The sequence below is a fragment of the Drosophila persimilis genome, unplaced genomic scaffold (genome assembly GCF_003286085.1).
Source record: "Drosophila persimilis strain 14011-0111.01,24,50 unplaced genomic scaffold, DperRS2 tig00000124-arrow-pilon, whole genome shotgun sequence".
Classification (NCBI taxonomy): Eukaryota; Metazoa; Arthropoda; class Insecta; order Diptera; family Drosophilidae; genus Drosophila; species Drosophila persimilis.
The window spans coordinates 13,107,847-13,125,053 of record NW_020825294.1 but is presented as its reverse complement, the minus strand read 5'-3'; the positions used below and the strand labels follow the sequence as shown (position 1 = coordinate 13,125,053).

At 40.1% G+C, this 17,207-nt stretch overlaps 1 protein-coding gene across 1 annotated transcript; it reads right to left on the bottom strand.

Annotated features, from left to right (window-relative positions):
* Nucleotides 1-14,449: 14,449 nt before the first annotated feature.
* LOC113565502 lies at nucleotides 14,450-15,686 on the bottom strand. Its single transcript, XM_026987713.1, has 5 exons — nucleotides 15,483-15,686; nucleotides 15,310-15,421; nucleotides 15,070-15,225; nucleotides 14,842-15,009; nucleotides 14,450-14,784 (listed from the first exon to the last, which is right to left on the bottom strand). Exons 1-5 carry the CDS (start codon nucleotides 15,684-15,686, stop codon nucleotides 14,618-14,620), a joined length of 807 nt encoding a protein of 268 aa, XP_026843514.1. The 3' UTR covers nucleotides 14,450-14,617.
* Between the last annotated feature and the right edge of the window lie 1,521 nt (nucleotides 15,687-17,207).

Sequence of the window (17,207 nt, the reverse complement as noted above, 5' to 3'; positions counted from 1 at the left end):
TTGTAACTTTAGCAACAATATCAGCGATCGGCTCGTCCCACATTTTGCTCGTTTGTATTCATATGCTTAATGCTGACTTTAGTTTTCTCCGAACGATCTTATCATCGCTCCGATACAATTCCAGAATATTGCGGATTCTGTTTGGAACCCAATACTTATTGTTCCTCTGAGTCTTGTTTTGTTCTTAGACCTTGACAAGCAATGAGAGCATCTTTCAAGAGGCGATGCAGTTACTGCACCGTCAAGTGGCCCGTGTGAAACCAGCAGAAGGCTGTTACGCGCGGATTCCAGGAAAAACGCAGCCCTCCTCCCGCCCAACCGACCGAGGGGCGCTGCCGCATGACGCACGGTGCGTAGCCGAACCGAACGGGAACATGCAAGAAAGATAGCTATTAGACTAACATTCGAGGAAAATTAGCACTAAACTTACTAAGAAACTAAGCATGCAATCAAAATACAAATACCACTACAATTACTAATTAATAGAAAGGTGTGCAAGGATTAGTAATTTAATAAGAGGAAGAGAATTAGTGGTGGATATAATATGGTAGAGGGAATTATAATCCGAGCATAAGACCCTAAACATTTTTCCCCCAAGCATTTTTCTACGGTTAACTAAGGATCGGAGGCTTACTAATAGGAGTCTACTAGAGTAAGATGGGAGTCTCACACCTTCATCCCAGTTAAGGCCCCGCAGAGCAAAGAGTAAAAAGTTTTTCTGTACTGATTCTATACGGTCCTGGTGTACTTTGTACTGAGGGCAGCATACACAGGAGCCGTATTCTAACATCGGACGAACAAGCGAGGTTAAATTCCTTTGACCACTTCTTTATAAACCCAAGCAAGCCCATGGCCTTATTTACCATGATAGAAGTGTGTTCGGAAAATTTTAACTTGGGGTCTATCATAACACCCAGATCATAGACCAAGGTAATTCTCTCAAGATAACCACCAAATAGTGTATAGGGAGCCAACAAGGGGCTAGAACGATGAAATGTCATAACTTTGCATTTCGAGGCATTAAGGTGTAACAAGTTTGCACAACACCATGACTGAAAGCTATTGAGATCGGATTGCAAGCGAGAATGAAATGAAATGTCCTTGTACTGGACACAGAGTTTAACATCATCCGCATACATAATTACTCGAGAGTATGTTAATACCGAAGGCAAGTCATTAATAAAGAGTGTGAAGCGTAAGGGGCCTAGATGGCTGCCCTGTGGTACTCCCGAAGAAACCTTTACTGGTAAAGAGAGGGAGTTTTTGAAGAGGACTCTGTGAGATCTAGAACAAAGATAGCTAGAAATCCATCTCAGGAGGTTGGGCGGAAACCCTGAAAGGTCAAGTTTATGCGCTAAAAGGGAATGGTTTACAGACACGAATACTTTACTAAAGTCGGTGTAAATAACATCCGTCTGTAAATTACCTTGAAAGCCTTTAATAATGAAAGAGGTAAACTCTAACAGGTTTGTGGTGGTTGATCGCCGCCTTATAAATCCATGCTGAGTTGGAGATATAAGTGACTTGCAGAGATGTTGCAAGTGCGGAGTTTCCAAAAAACTATCTGCTCTTTTAGAAACTTATCAGAATGTTAGAGGCTTACGTATTAAGCTCAGAATTCTTTTCCGGGATAGTGTTGTATTTGCTTCCTACGTTATTGTGTTTACTGAAACCTGGTTGAAGCCGGACATTCTTAGTTTCGAGGTTTTGGCAGGTCGGTACACAACTTTTAGAAAGGACCATTCGTCTCGACGTGCAGGAGGGATTCTGATAGCAGGGGACTTTAATTTCACGTCAGAACACTTCACTGTCCAAGTTAAACAGGAACTGGAATTTCTGTGTGTAAAACTGATTCATCCCACTTTCGCTATATTCATTACTTGCTCGTATATTCCACCTTGTTGGGATATCTCTATATATGAGCAGCACTTGTCCGCTTTAACCGCTGTTTCTTCCTCGCTATCAGCTAAAGATCACATGATAGTTCTTTGTGACTTCAACTTGCCAGGAACTGTTTGATCTTCGGTAAACGAGTCTAGTAACCTAGTGCCCATGTCATGACATGACTTTGTTGACGGCTTGCTTGACCTTCCCTGTCTCAAGTCAACCATGTGCCAAATTCCTTGTGTCGATTGCTTGATCTATGCTTTGTATCGGATCCGACCTTAGTGTTGTTAACCCGAGCCCTTCCGCTCACTATACCTGAAGACGCCTACCATCCTATTTTGGAAGTGTCGCTAGATATAGGACCAACTGTATTGGATCGGTCGAGTAGGCTACGTGAACGTGTCCGATGCTTTCGTAAAGCCGAGTTTGCGAAGCTTAATAACCTCATACTGACAGAAAGCAACACACAAACAACAACGCAAACGCACAGAATTTATATAAAAAATTAAGCAAAACAAAAACACGTCTGGTTACTACGAAGGAGAACGGACGAAATGAATAGTTCTGATCCTTCAAAATATTTAAAGATTTTATCATACCATTCCAAGGATAGTTTACCATTGTAACTTATGTAATTTTAAATTTATTTATGTCTTTTTCAAAGTTGACATCAAATAGAAAATCCTCAACTTCTTTATCCAACTCTATATTTTCTTTGGAAAGCATCGACGACCATTTTGATAACTTTGAAATTAAAGGATCAGATGTAAATAGAAGAGCATGAATTCCATCGTATTTTTTTGTGAAAACTTTCGGGTGTGAGCATTTTAATTTTGCGTTTCTCAATAAATAGCTTGGAAAAATATTTGCGTTTTAAAGTTTAGTTTTCGTTTTTACTATCTTATATGCATTTTTCGTGAAGCGCCCATCTACATTAATCGCCAAAGCTTCCTCAGAACTGAATTTAATAGGAAGTTTGGGATCACTGCTAGCTCACTTTATTGTTTGTGCCACGACCTCTTCATCTGAACTGAGCAATGATATAACTTTAAAAGCTCTGAAAAAAATGGTATTCACTGCGAAAGCGTAAACAATGATTGTGACCAAATGCCCAAAAATAACAGCAATCACAGCAAAAAACAGATGAAACGAGGGGGAACGTTGTGAGTTGCTGCGGACACCGCAACTCTACAGTTATACCCGATACTAAGTCAGTATGGCTCTCCTCCGGCAGATGGCGCTAATATCTAGCGACACGACAAAGAGTGTGTGCGAGAGAGACAAAAAATCAGTCTGAGCGTGACGTCGGGCGCTGCGTAGCCAGTGAAAATTGGTTTGTTCCTTTTGGTTATAAAAATGACCTGATCTGATCCAAATTCAGCAACCGGATAGATATGGTCATTCTCTATGATTCTGCGTTTTTAGTTTTCTCGAATGTGCAATATTGTGGATGGCACAGATTTTCGTCCTTTGTGGGGGCGGATGGGGGTGGGGCGAAATTCTGAGATATACGTTTTATAGTGACATCTTAAAGGAGTGTGTGTACCAAATTTGGTTACTCTAGCCTTAATAGTCTCTGAAATTTGTGGTTGCCCCAGATTTTCGTCCTTTGCGGGGGCGGAAGGGGGTGTGGAGAAATTTGGACACGAAACGGTCAAGGTCCGATATCACAGGAGTGTGGATACCAAATTTGGTTGCTCTAGCTCTTATGGGTTCTGAGATCCTTGAACTCATATTTTGCAATTGGCAAAACCGACCATGAAACCTGTGTGTTAGAGTGAGACAGAGCGAGAAAGAGTGAAATTGTTTTCGTGATTCTGGCTGTAATAATTATACGATCTGGTTCAGATTTTGCACTCTAGAAGATATAGTCATCTTCTACGATTCTGCGTATCGTCGAAATTGTGGATGCCACAGATTTTCGCCCTTTGTGGGGGCGGAAGTGGGCGGGGCAAAGTCTTGAAATATTTTTGGAGCAGTGACATATCACAGAAGTCTGGATCCAAAACATCGTTGCTCTAGCTCTTATAGTCTTTGAGCATTAGGCGCTGAAGGGGACGGACAGACGGACAGACGGACGGACGGACAGACGGACAGACGGACGGACAGACGGACAGACAGACATGGCTCAATCGACTCGGCTATTGATGCTGATCAAGAATATATATACTTTATGGGGTCGGAAACGATTCCTTCTGGACGTTACACACATCTACTTTCACCACAAATCTAATATACCCCAATACTCATTTTGAGTATCGGGTATAAAAAGTCGAAAGCTGGAAAATAAATATAAAATGGAAGAAAAAGGAGCAGCAAATTCGAGTGGTAAGCTTAAAAGTTATATTGTTTATTTATTTATTTGATTATAATATATAATAATAATACACAATTCAATAAATAAGAGAACAGCAGGCGGCAGGCTGAAATGTAGTGCCACTTTAGAGACCTGCTAATAGACATTTGGCAGGAAAAAATATAAGATTTGCGTGGAGCACGACTAAAATTGGACCGAGCGGGGGTGCTCCATCTGAGTGGCACCACTACGAACAGCTTAACTGGTTTCTGGGATGCTACCGGATTAACAACATGGAACAGAGCACATTGGACAACCATAGTAAGTTAAATTGAATATATTTTTTAACAATACACTAATAAAAGGTTTTCATTGCATTTGTTAATGAGTTTTTTTCTGACATTATCGAGGTGGATCTGGACGGATCATGTAGCTTCAGCACCTTTTCTGGCAACAATGGCCCCCCGTCAAAACGAACCAAAGAAGACGACACTTCTTGGATGCCAGAGATCCCCAGAGATCGACTTGAAGAGAAAGAACGACCATCACAGGAAAAAGGAAGAGCATAATATGAGGCAGGAAAAGATGGCCAAGGAACTCATCAACACGCAAAAAAAATTCCAGAATGATTTATTGGAAGTGCTGAAAAATTTGCATTTCTACACAATATTTTGCGATTACAGATCGTATCTGTTCGTCTGACTGATTAAAGTCATATGTTCACATATTTTTCTGTTGAACAACAGCCGAAATAATTGCTAAATCTTCATCATCCTTATAATGGATACAATGGATGTAATGGAACAAAAATTGTATATCTTCCGCGCAAATTTAATATACTTGTTAAGGGCATCAGCTTTTTTTGACGGATGGTGCCAGTGTGAATCGGAGTTTCACATCTGCTAAAAAATCACATCATTCCCATCAGTGTGCAGAGCCTATTAGCTTTGTTGAATTTGGTTTTTAATGAACAATCTGCCAACCATTGCTTGTTATGTTTTTCGAAATGTGGCAATGTTCCATTAAATATTTTCCATTTTTGCAGCAACGTTCTTAAAAATGTTTTCTTGCATTTCTTTGTGTAGTTCTTGTGAATTATCATTATTATTAAATACATTTGAAAATATGTAATTTTCAACCGCAATAGACTTTTTGTACCGAAGTGAAAAAATGGTTCGTCTTAGAACGGACATTTTCCAAAAATTAAATTAATATTATTTTTATGCAGATCATTTTGGGCATCCAAATTCACAATAAATTTGAGAATGTGTATAATAAAAACAATTGAAACCAGATCGCACCCATCTCACAAAATGCATTTCAGCAAGCAATGCAATATATGAGAGAAAAACAAAATTGCAATTACTTTCATATTCAGTAAGGTATTGAAAATTGATTCCACAAAAAAGTTTCAACAGACTCTAGTCCTGGAATTTGGACCAGTCTTTCGAGGCAGAGGCTCCAGCTGCCAGGGTTGTTAAGGGGTCCGCGGCCGCAAGGCGTCTGCCAGCCGCGATATCGCTCTGCATGGCAGCCACCACGGGGCTGAGGCCCCGTGGATTGGCACAATTGGCTTTTCGGACCTCTCCTCGCTGCGGCTACTGCTTGAAGACGGTGGTCCGACTGAGTCTTCTTCCCCGTTTTCCTTGAGTCTGGTTTCCCAGGCGTTGAAGTAGAGGGATGGTCTTGTCTTTCCGGTAATTTAGAAGGAGTACCTAGGTTCTTTGCGGTGTTTTTAGCATGGCATTGTTGGTCCCACGATTAGGCGGGAAGGCGTTAGTCAGCCGAGGCATAGCCCGCTTGCCCTGGGAAGCCTAATTTAAACTGGACGTCAGTAGGTATCCAGAGTCCGCATATTTTCGACCGGGCACCCCATCGGCCAAGCATCCCTCGGCATATAAGAGTGTCACCTTGGATTGTGGTAATTTCACTAAGAGTTTTCTTCTCTCCGCCCGACTACCATTCGCCAGCATCCTGACAGAGACATGACCATACCAGGACCTGTTTCCAGCCGCCCTCACGGGAAGAGTATAGTCGCACTTCCTCCGGAGTGTACATTTACGGTGGGTGACGGTTCACTCGCAACCCTCTGTATCATAGGGGTGTGGGACACAGGGGAAACCCAAACTCGGAGTGGCTGCGCCTCATGCCGAACTTACAGTTGTGCAAGACGACCCGCCATCCGTTTATCCTCCTGTAGCATCCAATGGCTGACGGCCTGGTATTTTGTAAGGCACTAGCAAAATATAAAAATATTCTATATTCCGCTGCGGAATACGGCGTGTGGTTGGAAGAATTCTGAGTACTAAGCTTAAATAGACAGAAAAAAAAAACAAACGAGGGGGAACGTTGTGAGTTGCTGCGAACACCGCAACTCTACAGTTATACCCGATACTAAGTCAGTATGACTCGCCTCCGCCAGACGCCGCTAACATTAAACGACACGACAAAGAGTGCGAGAGAGACAGAAAATCAGTCTGAGCGTGACGTCGGGCGCTGCGTAGCCACTGCAAATTGTGGTGCTTCTTTCGATATAAAAGTGATCTGATCTGACCCAGATTCAGCAACCTGATAGATATGGTCATTATCTATGACTCTGCGTTTTTAGTTTACTCGAATCTGCAATATTGTGGATGCAACAGATTTTCGTCTTTTGTGTGGGCGTAAGGGGGTGGGGCGAAATGTTGAGATATACGTTTTATAGTGAGATCTAACAGATGTGCGGATACCAAATTTGGTTACTCTAGCCTTAATAGTCTCTGAGATTTGTGAAAATCCCCAGATTTGCATCCTTTGCGGGGGCGGAAGGGGGTGTGGCGAAATTTTGAAACAAACTCGTCTCGGTCCGATATATTAGGAGTGTGGATACCAAATTTGGTTGCTCTAGCTTTTATAGTCTCTGAGATCTAGGCGCTAATGTTTTACTCTAAGCAAAGCCGCCTATGCTACGTGTGTGTTAGAGAGAGACAGGGCGAGAAAAAATGAAATTGTTTTCTTGATGCTGGCTATAATAATAATACGATCCAATTCAGATTCTGCAGTCTAAAAGATATGGTCATTCTCTACGATTCTGCGATTTTAGTTTTCTCGTATCGTCGAAATTGTGGATGCCACAGATTTTCGCCCTTTGTGGGGGAGGAAGTGGGCGGGGCAAAGTTTTGAAATATTTTTGTAGCAGTGACATATCACAGAAGTCTGGATCCAAAACATCGTTGCTCTAGCTCTTATAGTCTTTGAGCAGACGGACAGACGGACGGACGGACAGACAGACATGGCTCAATCGACTCGGCTATTGATGCTGATCAAGAATATATATACTTTATAGCGTCGGAAATGATTCCTTCTGGACGTTACACACATCCACTTTTACCACAAATCTAATATACCCCAATACTCATTTTGAGTATCGGGTATAATAAATAAGTATGGCACTCGACAACTGACATAAGGAAAAAGTCGCAAACAAGAATAGGCCAAGGCTCAAAGGCTTTATCCATGCAAAAAAAAAAGCCTGCGCGGCGATGAGCGCTGGAGTGCACCCATATAGTCAAGATCTCTAGACTCACTGCGAAGCGCTCAAGATTGCAGTCCAACTTTATTTTGGACTCTGAGCTTAAGGAGCCCGGACCTTCCAGATCATCTTCCACCACTGTAAAGTAGCATCCGATACCCTCGGGGGAACACTTGACATCTGTCCGACAAAAGCTCGCAGACTGTGATTCGATCGAAATGGAACTCGATATATTTTGTAAGTAGAAGATTCCACCTCTCCAGCCTTCTAACTAATTGATTTCATTATCTCCTTCAGCAACAGTGGTAATTAATTAGGGTTGGTAATTGACAAGAAGTTAACTGGAACCTAAATGTCAAATAAAGCTCGCTATACGAGCTGACTACAAACAACCTCCAAGACAGGGAGTATATTTGTTCGCCAATGGCGACTTGCAAGCTTATTACACAATACAACACCATATTTACACTTCGGGCCAAACCTACTTTTTCTGATTGATTTATGGCTTTAAATTTTCTAAACGAAATATGGTTTTTTTATACCCTCTACCCAAAAAGTATATAGGAGTATATTAGATTTGTGGGGAAAGTGATGTGTGTAACACCGAGAAATAGGCGTTTCTGACTCCAAAAAGTTTCCGATTGAGCCATATCTGTCTGTTCGTCCCCATGAACGCCTTGCTCTCAGAGGCTATAAGAGCTAGAGAAACCAAACATTGTATCCAAATTCCTTTGATATCTCACTGCTACAAATGTATTTTAAAATTTCGCCCCGCCCACTTCCGACCCCACAAATAACAAAAATCTATAGCCTCCAAAATTTTTAAAAATACAAGAAAATTAAAATTGCAAAATTTTTCTCAAATGTATTTATTTCAGAGTTTGAGCTTCTTATTTCACTTAACTTTAGTATCTTTTATCTGTTTTTATTGAACATTGCCATTCCGGAAAGCTGATAAGTGCAGCACAAACACTTCTTAGCTTTAGCTTATTAATGTTCGTTCGCTCATCCTTGTTATTGACACCTAATTCGACGCGACCCATGTAGATGATTTTATGATCGCTTATTACTATTTGTGTCCTTTTTCTCAAGTGTCCTCCATCAAATGGACTGTATTTTTTATGGGATGATCTGTGTCGCATCTTGTTCATGCTCATGAATATCTCGCCCGCGGTCCGCTTGAGATGTAATTACGCCGTTACGTACCTTCCAAAATTCCATTTTACCTGATTTAAAGAAACCTGATTTTAAAAAACTTAAGTATTTAAAAAAAAAAAAAATCGGTTGTATTTCGAGTTCGAAACGATACCATAAACGACGCCAAGTTAATGTTTAATGTTTAGAGTTTAACTATGTAGAGTTAAACTGTATAAAAATTGGAATGTAAAAATTATAAAATTATCATAATACAAGGCAGAAGAAAGCTAACTTAAATTATTCATTAAAGAAGATTTGACTTTAGGAGCGCAAGCTTCATAGGAAAAACGGTGGAAAAATGTATTGTAATCAGAGAAGTTTGAAGGACAGAGAGGAAGACGGTGAGGAAAGTAATGCCTAGTCGGGCGGGATGGCGGGATGACAGCAATTCTGATAAGGCTAATGAAGGCCGAGGATTCAACCTCGCCTAGGAGAAGTTTGTGGAGAAAGAGAATTCTATGACAAGTCCTACGGCTTTCAAGCGAGTGCAAGTTAATGAGACGCAGCCGACTCTCATAAGAAGGAAACTGACGAGAGGGGTCCCAATTAAGTCCGCGCAGGCCAAAGATAAGGAATTGTTTTTGAACGGACTCAAGCATATCTTGATATTTTTGGTAATGGGGAGACCAGATACAGGAACCATATTCCAAGATATGCCGTACAAATGACACGTAAAGTAGTTTAGTGGTATAGGGGTCAGAAAATTCCTTCGACCATCCAAATAGCGGATATATGAGAATTAAAACATAAGTTAGGTACGAAGATAATGCCTAAATCATTAACTTTGTACAGTCGTTCCAAGGAAATGTTATTAATTGTGAAGTTAAAAAGGTAAGGCTTGTTGCGATGGAAGGTCATGATGTTACATTTGGAAATGTTTAGAGGAAGAGCGTTAATAGTACACCAATTGTTGAGAGCGTCTAGATCCGATTGAAGAAATAACGGGGACACCGGGTTGCTGTAGGAAAAACATAGCTTGACATCATCAGCATACATTAGAACTCGAGAATTAATTAAAACTTTGGGAAGATCATTAATAAAGAGGTTAAATAATAAGGGCCCTAGATGGCTACCTTGCGGAACACCCGAAGAGACAAAAACTGGTTTAGAAAGAGAAGATTGGAAGCAGACACGCTGAGATCGATTGCAAGGTACGCAAAGAGAAAGCAAAGATAGTTTGTGGATGGGGAGATTATGATTAACTGAGTCGAAAGCTTTACTAAAATCAGTATAAACTACGTCAGTTTGGCATTGCTTTGCAAATCCGGCAGTTAAATAGGAGGAAAATTCAAGGAGGTTAGGCGAAACTGAGCGACGTTTTACAAATCCGTGCTGTGACTGTGATAACAGGGAACTAAAAAAGTGTTAGAGCTGAGAAGTATTAATTTTTTCGAAGAGCTTAGAAATGGCAGATAGATTGGAGATACAACGGTTGTTTGAGACGTCTGATTTAGACCCCTTTTTATGAATAGGAATTATGTATGATTCCTTCCAGATGGTGGGAAAATCAGCAAGCTCGAGAGAGAGGTTGAACAGTTTTAAGAGAGGCACGCAAAGTGAATCCGCACTAAGTTTAAGCACGGCACTGGAAACCAAATCTGGACCAGTGGAGAAAGAAAATGTACCCGATTTTCAATTAGTTAGAAGGCCATAATCGATAAAGGGGGGATGGATACAACTTGTGCTATTTAAAGGGATAATATGAGTGCGCGTCAGGATAGTCGTTAAGTGAAGGGAGAATAGAGGCCATGTTATTAGAAGGAGCAGAGTAGCAACGTTGAAAAAATTAAGGAAATAGGTTAGCAATATCGGAATTGTTATCTGCTTAAGTACCATTTAAGTGTAAAGAAGAGGGATATTGTGAAGAATTAGGTTTAGAGTTAACAATCTTAAAGAATTGTTTAGGATCTCGTTTAAAGTTGAGCTTGCATTTAGACAAATAACTGTTATAGCATAGGATATTACAAATGGAAAATTTAGATTTAGCAATTGAATACTTAGAAAAATCTGACTGCGAGCCAGACAGTTTAAACTTCTTGTCTAAACGAGATTTTATATTCCTTAGGTTTATTAGCCGCAGAGTGAACCAAATGGGGCCAGAAAGATTCTGAGAGGGGAAACTAATGGAACAAAGGTTGTAAAGATGGAAAAAACAGTGCTGTAGAATGCGTAGTGGCGGGTTCGATCTCAAGAAAGTCGTCGAGGAATGACCAATCCATCAGAGAAAGTGCGCTGTTCAAAGGGATAAAATCAGCCCTCTTAAAGCAAAATATAGCCAAAAGCTTTATGCAGCATTGGTGGGACCAGGAGAAGGCAGCTGAACATCAATTTCCAGGGTGGGATGGTAAAAGTCTTCGGGACCGTTTATTTGACCCAATGATGAGTTGGAATGCTTGAATGGGAACATCTGGTTGGAGTCTTCGGATGGAGACCAGGAAATATTTGGAAGATTGAAATCTCCGAGGACGATAGAACAATCGGGAATTAAGTTGGGACGAAACAGTTTGAAAATGGACTGCGTTAATCCTGTAGGTTGAAAATTGAGAGGACGGTGGGATGTAAGAACACGATATAGATAGATTTATTGAGGAGAGTCGTAGTTTAACCACTATAATTTCAATATTGCTATGAGCTTCGACAGAAAAAAGTTGGGATGTTATGTCAAAGCGGACAGCAATCAGGACACCTCCACCACGAGATGGACGATCCGATCTATAAATGTTAAATTTGTCAATAATGATCTCGGAATCAGAGATTGAGGAATGAAGCCCGGTTTCGGAGAAAGCGTTAATGTCGGCCTCAAAAGTTGCACTATCAGTATTTAACTTGTTGAGATTTCTGCCCAAACCACGAACGTTCTGCGATTGTTGAGACGGGAGCAGTGGACGGAGAGGTGTTAGTTGGAAGAGTAGTAGTTATGGAAGTTGAGGTTGAGGGAGCCTCGACATTCCTCCGGACGGCAGCGTTAGCGGCTTCAAGTATGACCACAGAAGCGCTTGCGAAGGCTTCCTCGTTGACTTTCGTTCATAATGTATCTATCAATAAACAACGAGGGGGAACGTTGTGAGTTGCTGCGGACACCGCAATTCTACAGTTATACCCGATACTAAGTCAGTATGGCTCTCCTCCGGCAGACGCCGCTAATATTAAACGACACGACAAAGAGTGCGTGCGAGAGAGACAGAAAATCAGTCTGAGCGTGACGTCGGGCGCTGCGTAGCCACTGAAAATTGATTTGTTCCTTTTGGCTACAAAAATTATCTGATCTGATCCAGATTCAGCAATCTGATAGATATAGTCATTATCTATGATTCTGCGTAATTGGGCGGAAGGTGGTAGGGCGAAATTTTGAGATATACGTTTTATAGTGAGATCTAACAGAAGTGCGGATACCAAATTTGGTTACTCTAGCTTTAATAGTCTCTGAGATTTGTGAATATCCCCAGATTTGCATCCTTTGCGGGGGCGGAAGAGGGTGTGGCGAAATTTTGAAACAAACTCGTCTCGGTCCGATATATTAGGAGTGTGGATACCAAATTTGGTTGCTCTAGCTTTTATAGTCTCTGAGATCTAGGCGCTAATGTTTTACTCTAAGCAAAGCCGCCTATGCTACGTGTGTGTTAGAGAGAGACAGGGCGAGATAAAATGAAATTGTTTTCTTGATGCTGGCTATAATAATAATACGATCCAATTCAGATTCCGCAGTCTAAAAGATATGGTCATTCTCTACGATTCTGCGTTTTTGGTTTTCTCGTATCTTTAAAATTGTGGATGCCACAGATTTTCGCCCTTTGTGGGAGCGGAAGTGGGCGGGGCAAAGTTTTGAAATATTTTTGTAGCAGTGACATGTCACAGAAGTCTGGATCCAAAACATCGTTGCTCTAGCTCTTATAGTCTTTGAGCATTAGGCACTGAAGAGGAAGGACAGACGGACGGACGGACAGACGGACAGACAGACATGGCTCAATCGACTCGGCTATTGATGCTGATCAAGAATATATATACTTTATGGGGTCGGAAACGATTCCTTCTGGACGTTACACACATCCACTTTTACCACAAATCTAATATACCCCAATACTCATTTTGAGTATCGGGTATAAAAATTAGGCATTACCTAAACTTAAGACCACCGAAGAAATTTTTCCTCGTGAAGGAAATTTTCTTGGAATCATTTGTCTATAATAAAATTTATAAAGAGAAATGGCTATGTAGAAGTGAAAATTTTAAGGTTTAGCCTTTAGCACTACCATGAGTTTAGTATTTGACAAATCTATTTATTTATTTGTTGGGTTTCAAAGTAATAAAAAGTTAGGCTTAGTTGTAGAATAAATCGTAAAAATATCTAAATATATGTATATACAGACGATAACGGTGTTTCTTAGAAAAGTCTTCTTTCTTGTGTGGTTTTTTTTGTAGTCTAGGAAGGATTTCTTCCTTCGAAATATTGCAGAAATTAAAAATCATTATGGAAATGAACAAGGCAAAACAATGTTATGATTGGTACTACGTAACACGTTTTGATTGGCATCCATAGAATTTTGTGGGTCTTTGTATAGGAAAAAATAACAAATAGATTTTATGCAAAAATCTAAACCATACATATATAAAGAAAAAATAAAAAGTTACAGCATTTATTTGCTATATATAAGTAATAATCATTTCACAACTATTAATTTGGGTTCCAGAATTCAATAAACGGAAAGCACCAGTTACTGTTCATTCAAAATAAATTATTTGCATTATTTAGGCATTTTAAGCTTACATAGTAACTAAATTTATATATTTTGATAAGGTCCTTTGGTATTGGAATGCAATCATTTGCATGAGTTTTAAAATAACAGGCATTCTTAGTATAGAAGTACAAAAATGAATGCTATCATTGGTTTCATCCCAGTTTACAGGTCAGACAAATCTTATATTGACATTAAGAAATCGACCCCTATTCTTTTTTGTGTTTCATATTTGTACATACATACATACATACATATATAATATAAATTATTGTGCAATTATTTGGTATTACACTAGTCAGCAGATAAATGTTATAATCGATCTCGTATAGACTTATAAACATTTTGGAGGAGCTGATTTATAGAACTTGGGTAAAACGGTACACTGTTTTATTTGAAAAGTTTTCCAAGGATTTTCCTTTTTGAAAAATGGGTTACATAAATAATAGAAATGATTTATATTTCGTTTTTAAAGAATAGAGTAGAACCCCAAAATATACGTTTTCAGTCAGAGGGGGTACTTTAATTAATCAGTATAGGTCCAGCTTTCCCGTTCTGATGCAATTTTTGTTACACTGCATTTGGAAGTCGCATGTATTCATCACAGATTTGCTTTCCATATTTATCGGCAAACTCGGCTAACTTCCCAAAAGCAGTGTTATAATCCCATAGTATTTTTCCGTTCTGTGCGCTAATCTTCGCATGATTCCTAATCTGCAGTAATACTTCATTGTACAACGCATTCAGCAAACCCGATAAATAATTTTGTTTTAAAATTATAATAGTTAATAGAATCTTAAAGTCATAATATAGTATTTTCAAACATTTAAATGTTTTGACGGATGTATGATTGAATATAGACATACACGTGGGTATAATGGCCATAACAATAGTTAGCTAAAATGTCTTTAAAAAATTGTTGCAGTTGATTATACGCCATAGGTATGTATCTTTAAGCTGTGTAAATAAGGAAAAATTAAGTAAGTAAGTGTTCTATATTCGTGTTATATTGATTGCATCAGTAATAGACTCCCTTCTTAACAGCTGTTTCGTATCATTTTCTATTTCAATCGGCGATATTCCTGCACTTCTGTCATTTAAATAGGGAGTATCTTCCTCTACAATTTTTTCGAGAAGTATATCACCAGAGTTATTCATACCTAAAACATAAGTTCAATAAATAAATTGAATAAGGGATAAAAGCGATATACGCTAACAATTACGTCCAACTATCGGTCCGTTAGATAAGTTATCCGAAGATGCGCAGTTTACGACTGCGACATCTGTGGGCGAGTTATTGCGGCCGCTTTTTTGTAAGGCTACAGCTTTGCGAGCATGGCGCGTGGTTAGCACACCAGTTTCAACATCTCTTTCAAGGCGGTGCCCTGAAACACATATGCATATGTATATCTTAAAATAATAATATAAAAAAAACTATGTCTTACCAGGACGTGATCGAGTAAGCTGCCGTTGTACGTAGTCTTCGAGATCCTCCTCTTCCTTTCTACTTATGAGGCAATTCAAAACTAACAAAAATAGTCCAAGTCCAAGGGAAAATAATCCTGTGCAAGTCACCTCATTCCACCACGCAGAGCTGGAGCCTGAAACAATCCGTAAAGCTCAACATATACTCGTATCTGAATATTTTGAAAATATATGTATGTATGAGTGAGTATATAACTTACTAAACACATTCCAGGACATTGTTTCATCTGGAATAATTCCTGCCCCGATAAGAAAAACTCCAAAAACAATGAACACAATACCAATATGAAGCATTCCAATACTGGTGACAACCTATTTTATAAAGAAATGCATTATACTTGTGTTATTAAAACATTACTTTCTAAAAATCAACCTGGCTGTCAAGCATTCCTGGTCCAGGCTTGGCCGCATGATGGTGATGATATTTGCGTCTCACAGACCCACTGGGTGAATGGAATGTTTCGCCACTCTCGGAGCTTTGAGTGCTATACCTCCGTTCTCGAGCTCTTTTCTGTTCATCTCTTCTTTTACGCTGGCGCTTAATAGCCATAGCAGAATATATTCCAACCGAATGCATATTCGTCCTACAAATCGGGTAATGTTTCAAATATTTGTATTTTACTCTTAGATGTCATTTTTTCAATTGGGAGCAAAGTGTAATAGCCTTCGTTCTTGTGTCGGTGGCACGTTTCGACAAATAGATTGTGTTGTGCCAATTAAAATATTTTCAGAATGGTTAAATACGGAGAGGTAAAAGTTGAACAGTTGAAAAGGAATTGTCTGAGCGGGGCTTACCGACGAGCGGCTTGAAAGCCGAACTGCAGCTGCGGTTGGAAGCTGAAATGGAGAGAGCAGGCCTCAACGTCGACAAGAAAATCTATAAAAACTCAGAAGCAATTCAGCGTTTGGATGAAGAGATCAAGCAAGAGATCACACGTCTTGATGAGAAAATTCGACAAGTGGAACATCGTCTCGAAGATCGGCTCGAGGACCGATTCCGTCGATTGGAGTTGGGTGTTCCTGTCAACAACATGACAGGACAAAAACCGAAATTCAGTACACCTATTTTTGGGGGCACAACAACATTTTGCGTTTTCATGACGCGATTCGAGATGTCAGCATCGAAGAATAATTTGATGGAAGCTGACCGCGCGGCCTCTTTGGCGCTTCCTTTGAAGGGTCTTGCTGCTGATCTGCTATAATCGATTCCCGACGCAGATAGATTAAATTACGAGGCTGTTAAGCGTGCCCTGGAGCGTAGATATGGAGGTGACCACAGGCGGGAAGTTCCCTTGGAGCTGAAGGGCAGGAAACAACATTACCGCTAGAAACATATAGCGACTCCCACGCCTGGCTTACAATGATGCTCAAGAGGTGTCGAGAGGTATTTAACGGAAGATGCTTCATTTGCAACCAAGCGGGTCATATGTCGCTATATACAACGAGGGGGAACGTTGTGAGTTGCTGCGGACACCGCAATTCTACATTTATACCCGATACTAAGTCAGTATGGCTCTCCTCCGGCAGACGCCGCTAATATTAAACGACACGACAAAGAATGCGTGCGAGAGAGACAGAAAATCAGTCTGAGCGTGACGTCGGGCGCTGCGTAGCCAATGCAAATTGATTTGTTCCTGTTGGCTATAAAAACTATCTGTTCTGATCCAGATTCAGCAATCTGAGAGATATGGTCATTATCTATGATTCTGTGTTTTTAGTTTACTCGAATCTGCAATATTGTGGATGCAACATATTTTCGTCTTTTGTGTGGGCGGAAAGGGGTGGGGCGAAATTTTGAGATATACGTTTTATAGTGAGATCTAACAGGAGTGCGGATACCAAATTTGGTTACTCTAGCCTTAATAGTCTCTGAGATTTATGAATATCCCCAGATGTTCATCCTTTGCGGGGCGGAAGGGGGTGTGGCGAAATTTTGAAACAAACTCGTCTCGGTCCGATATATTAGGAGTGTGGATACCAAATTTGGTTGCTCTAGCTTTTATAGTCTCTGAGATCTAGGCGCTAATGTTTTACTCTAAGCAAAGCCGCCTATGCTACGTGTTTGTTAGAAAGAGACAGGGCGAGAAAAAATGAAATT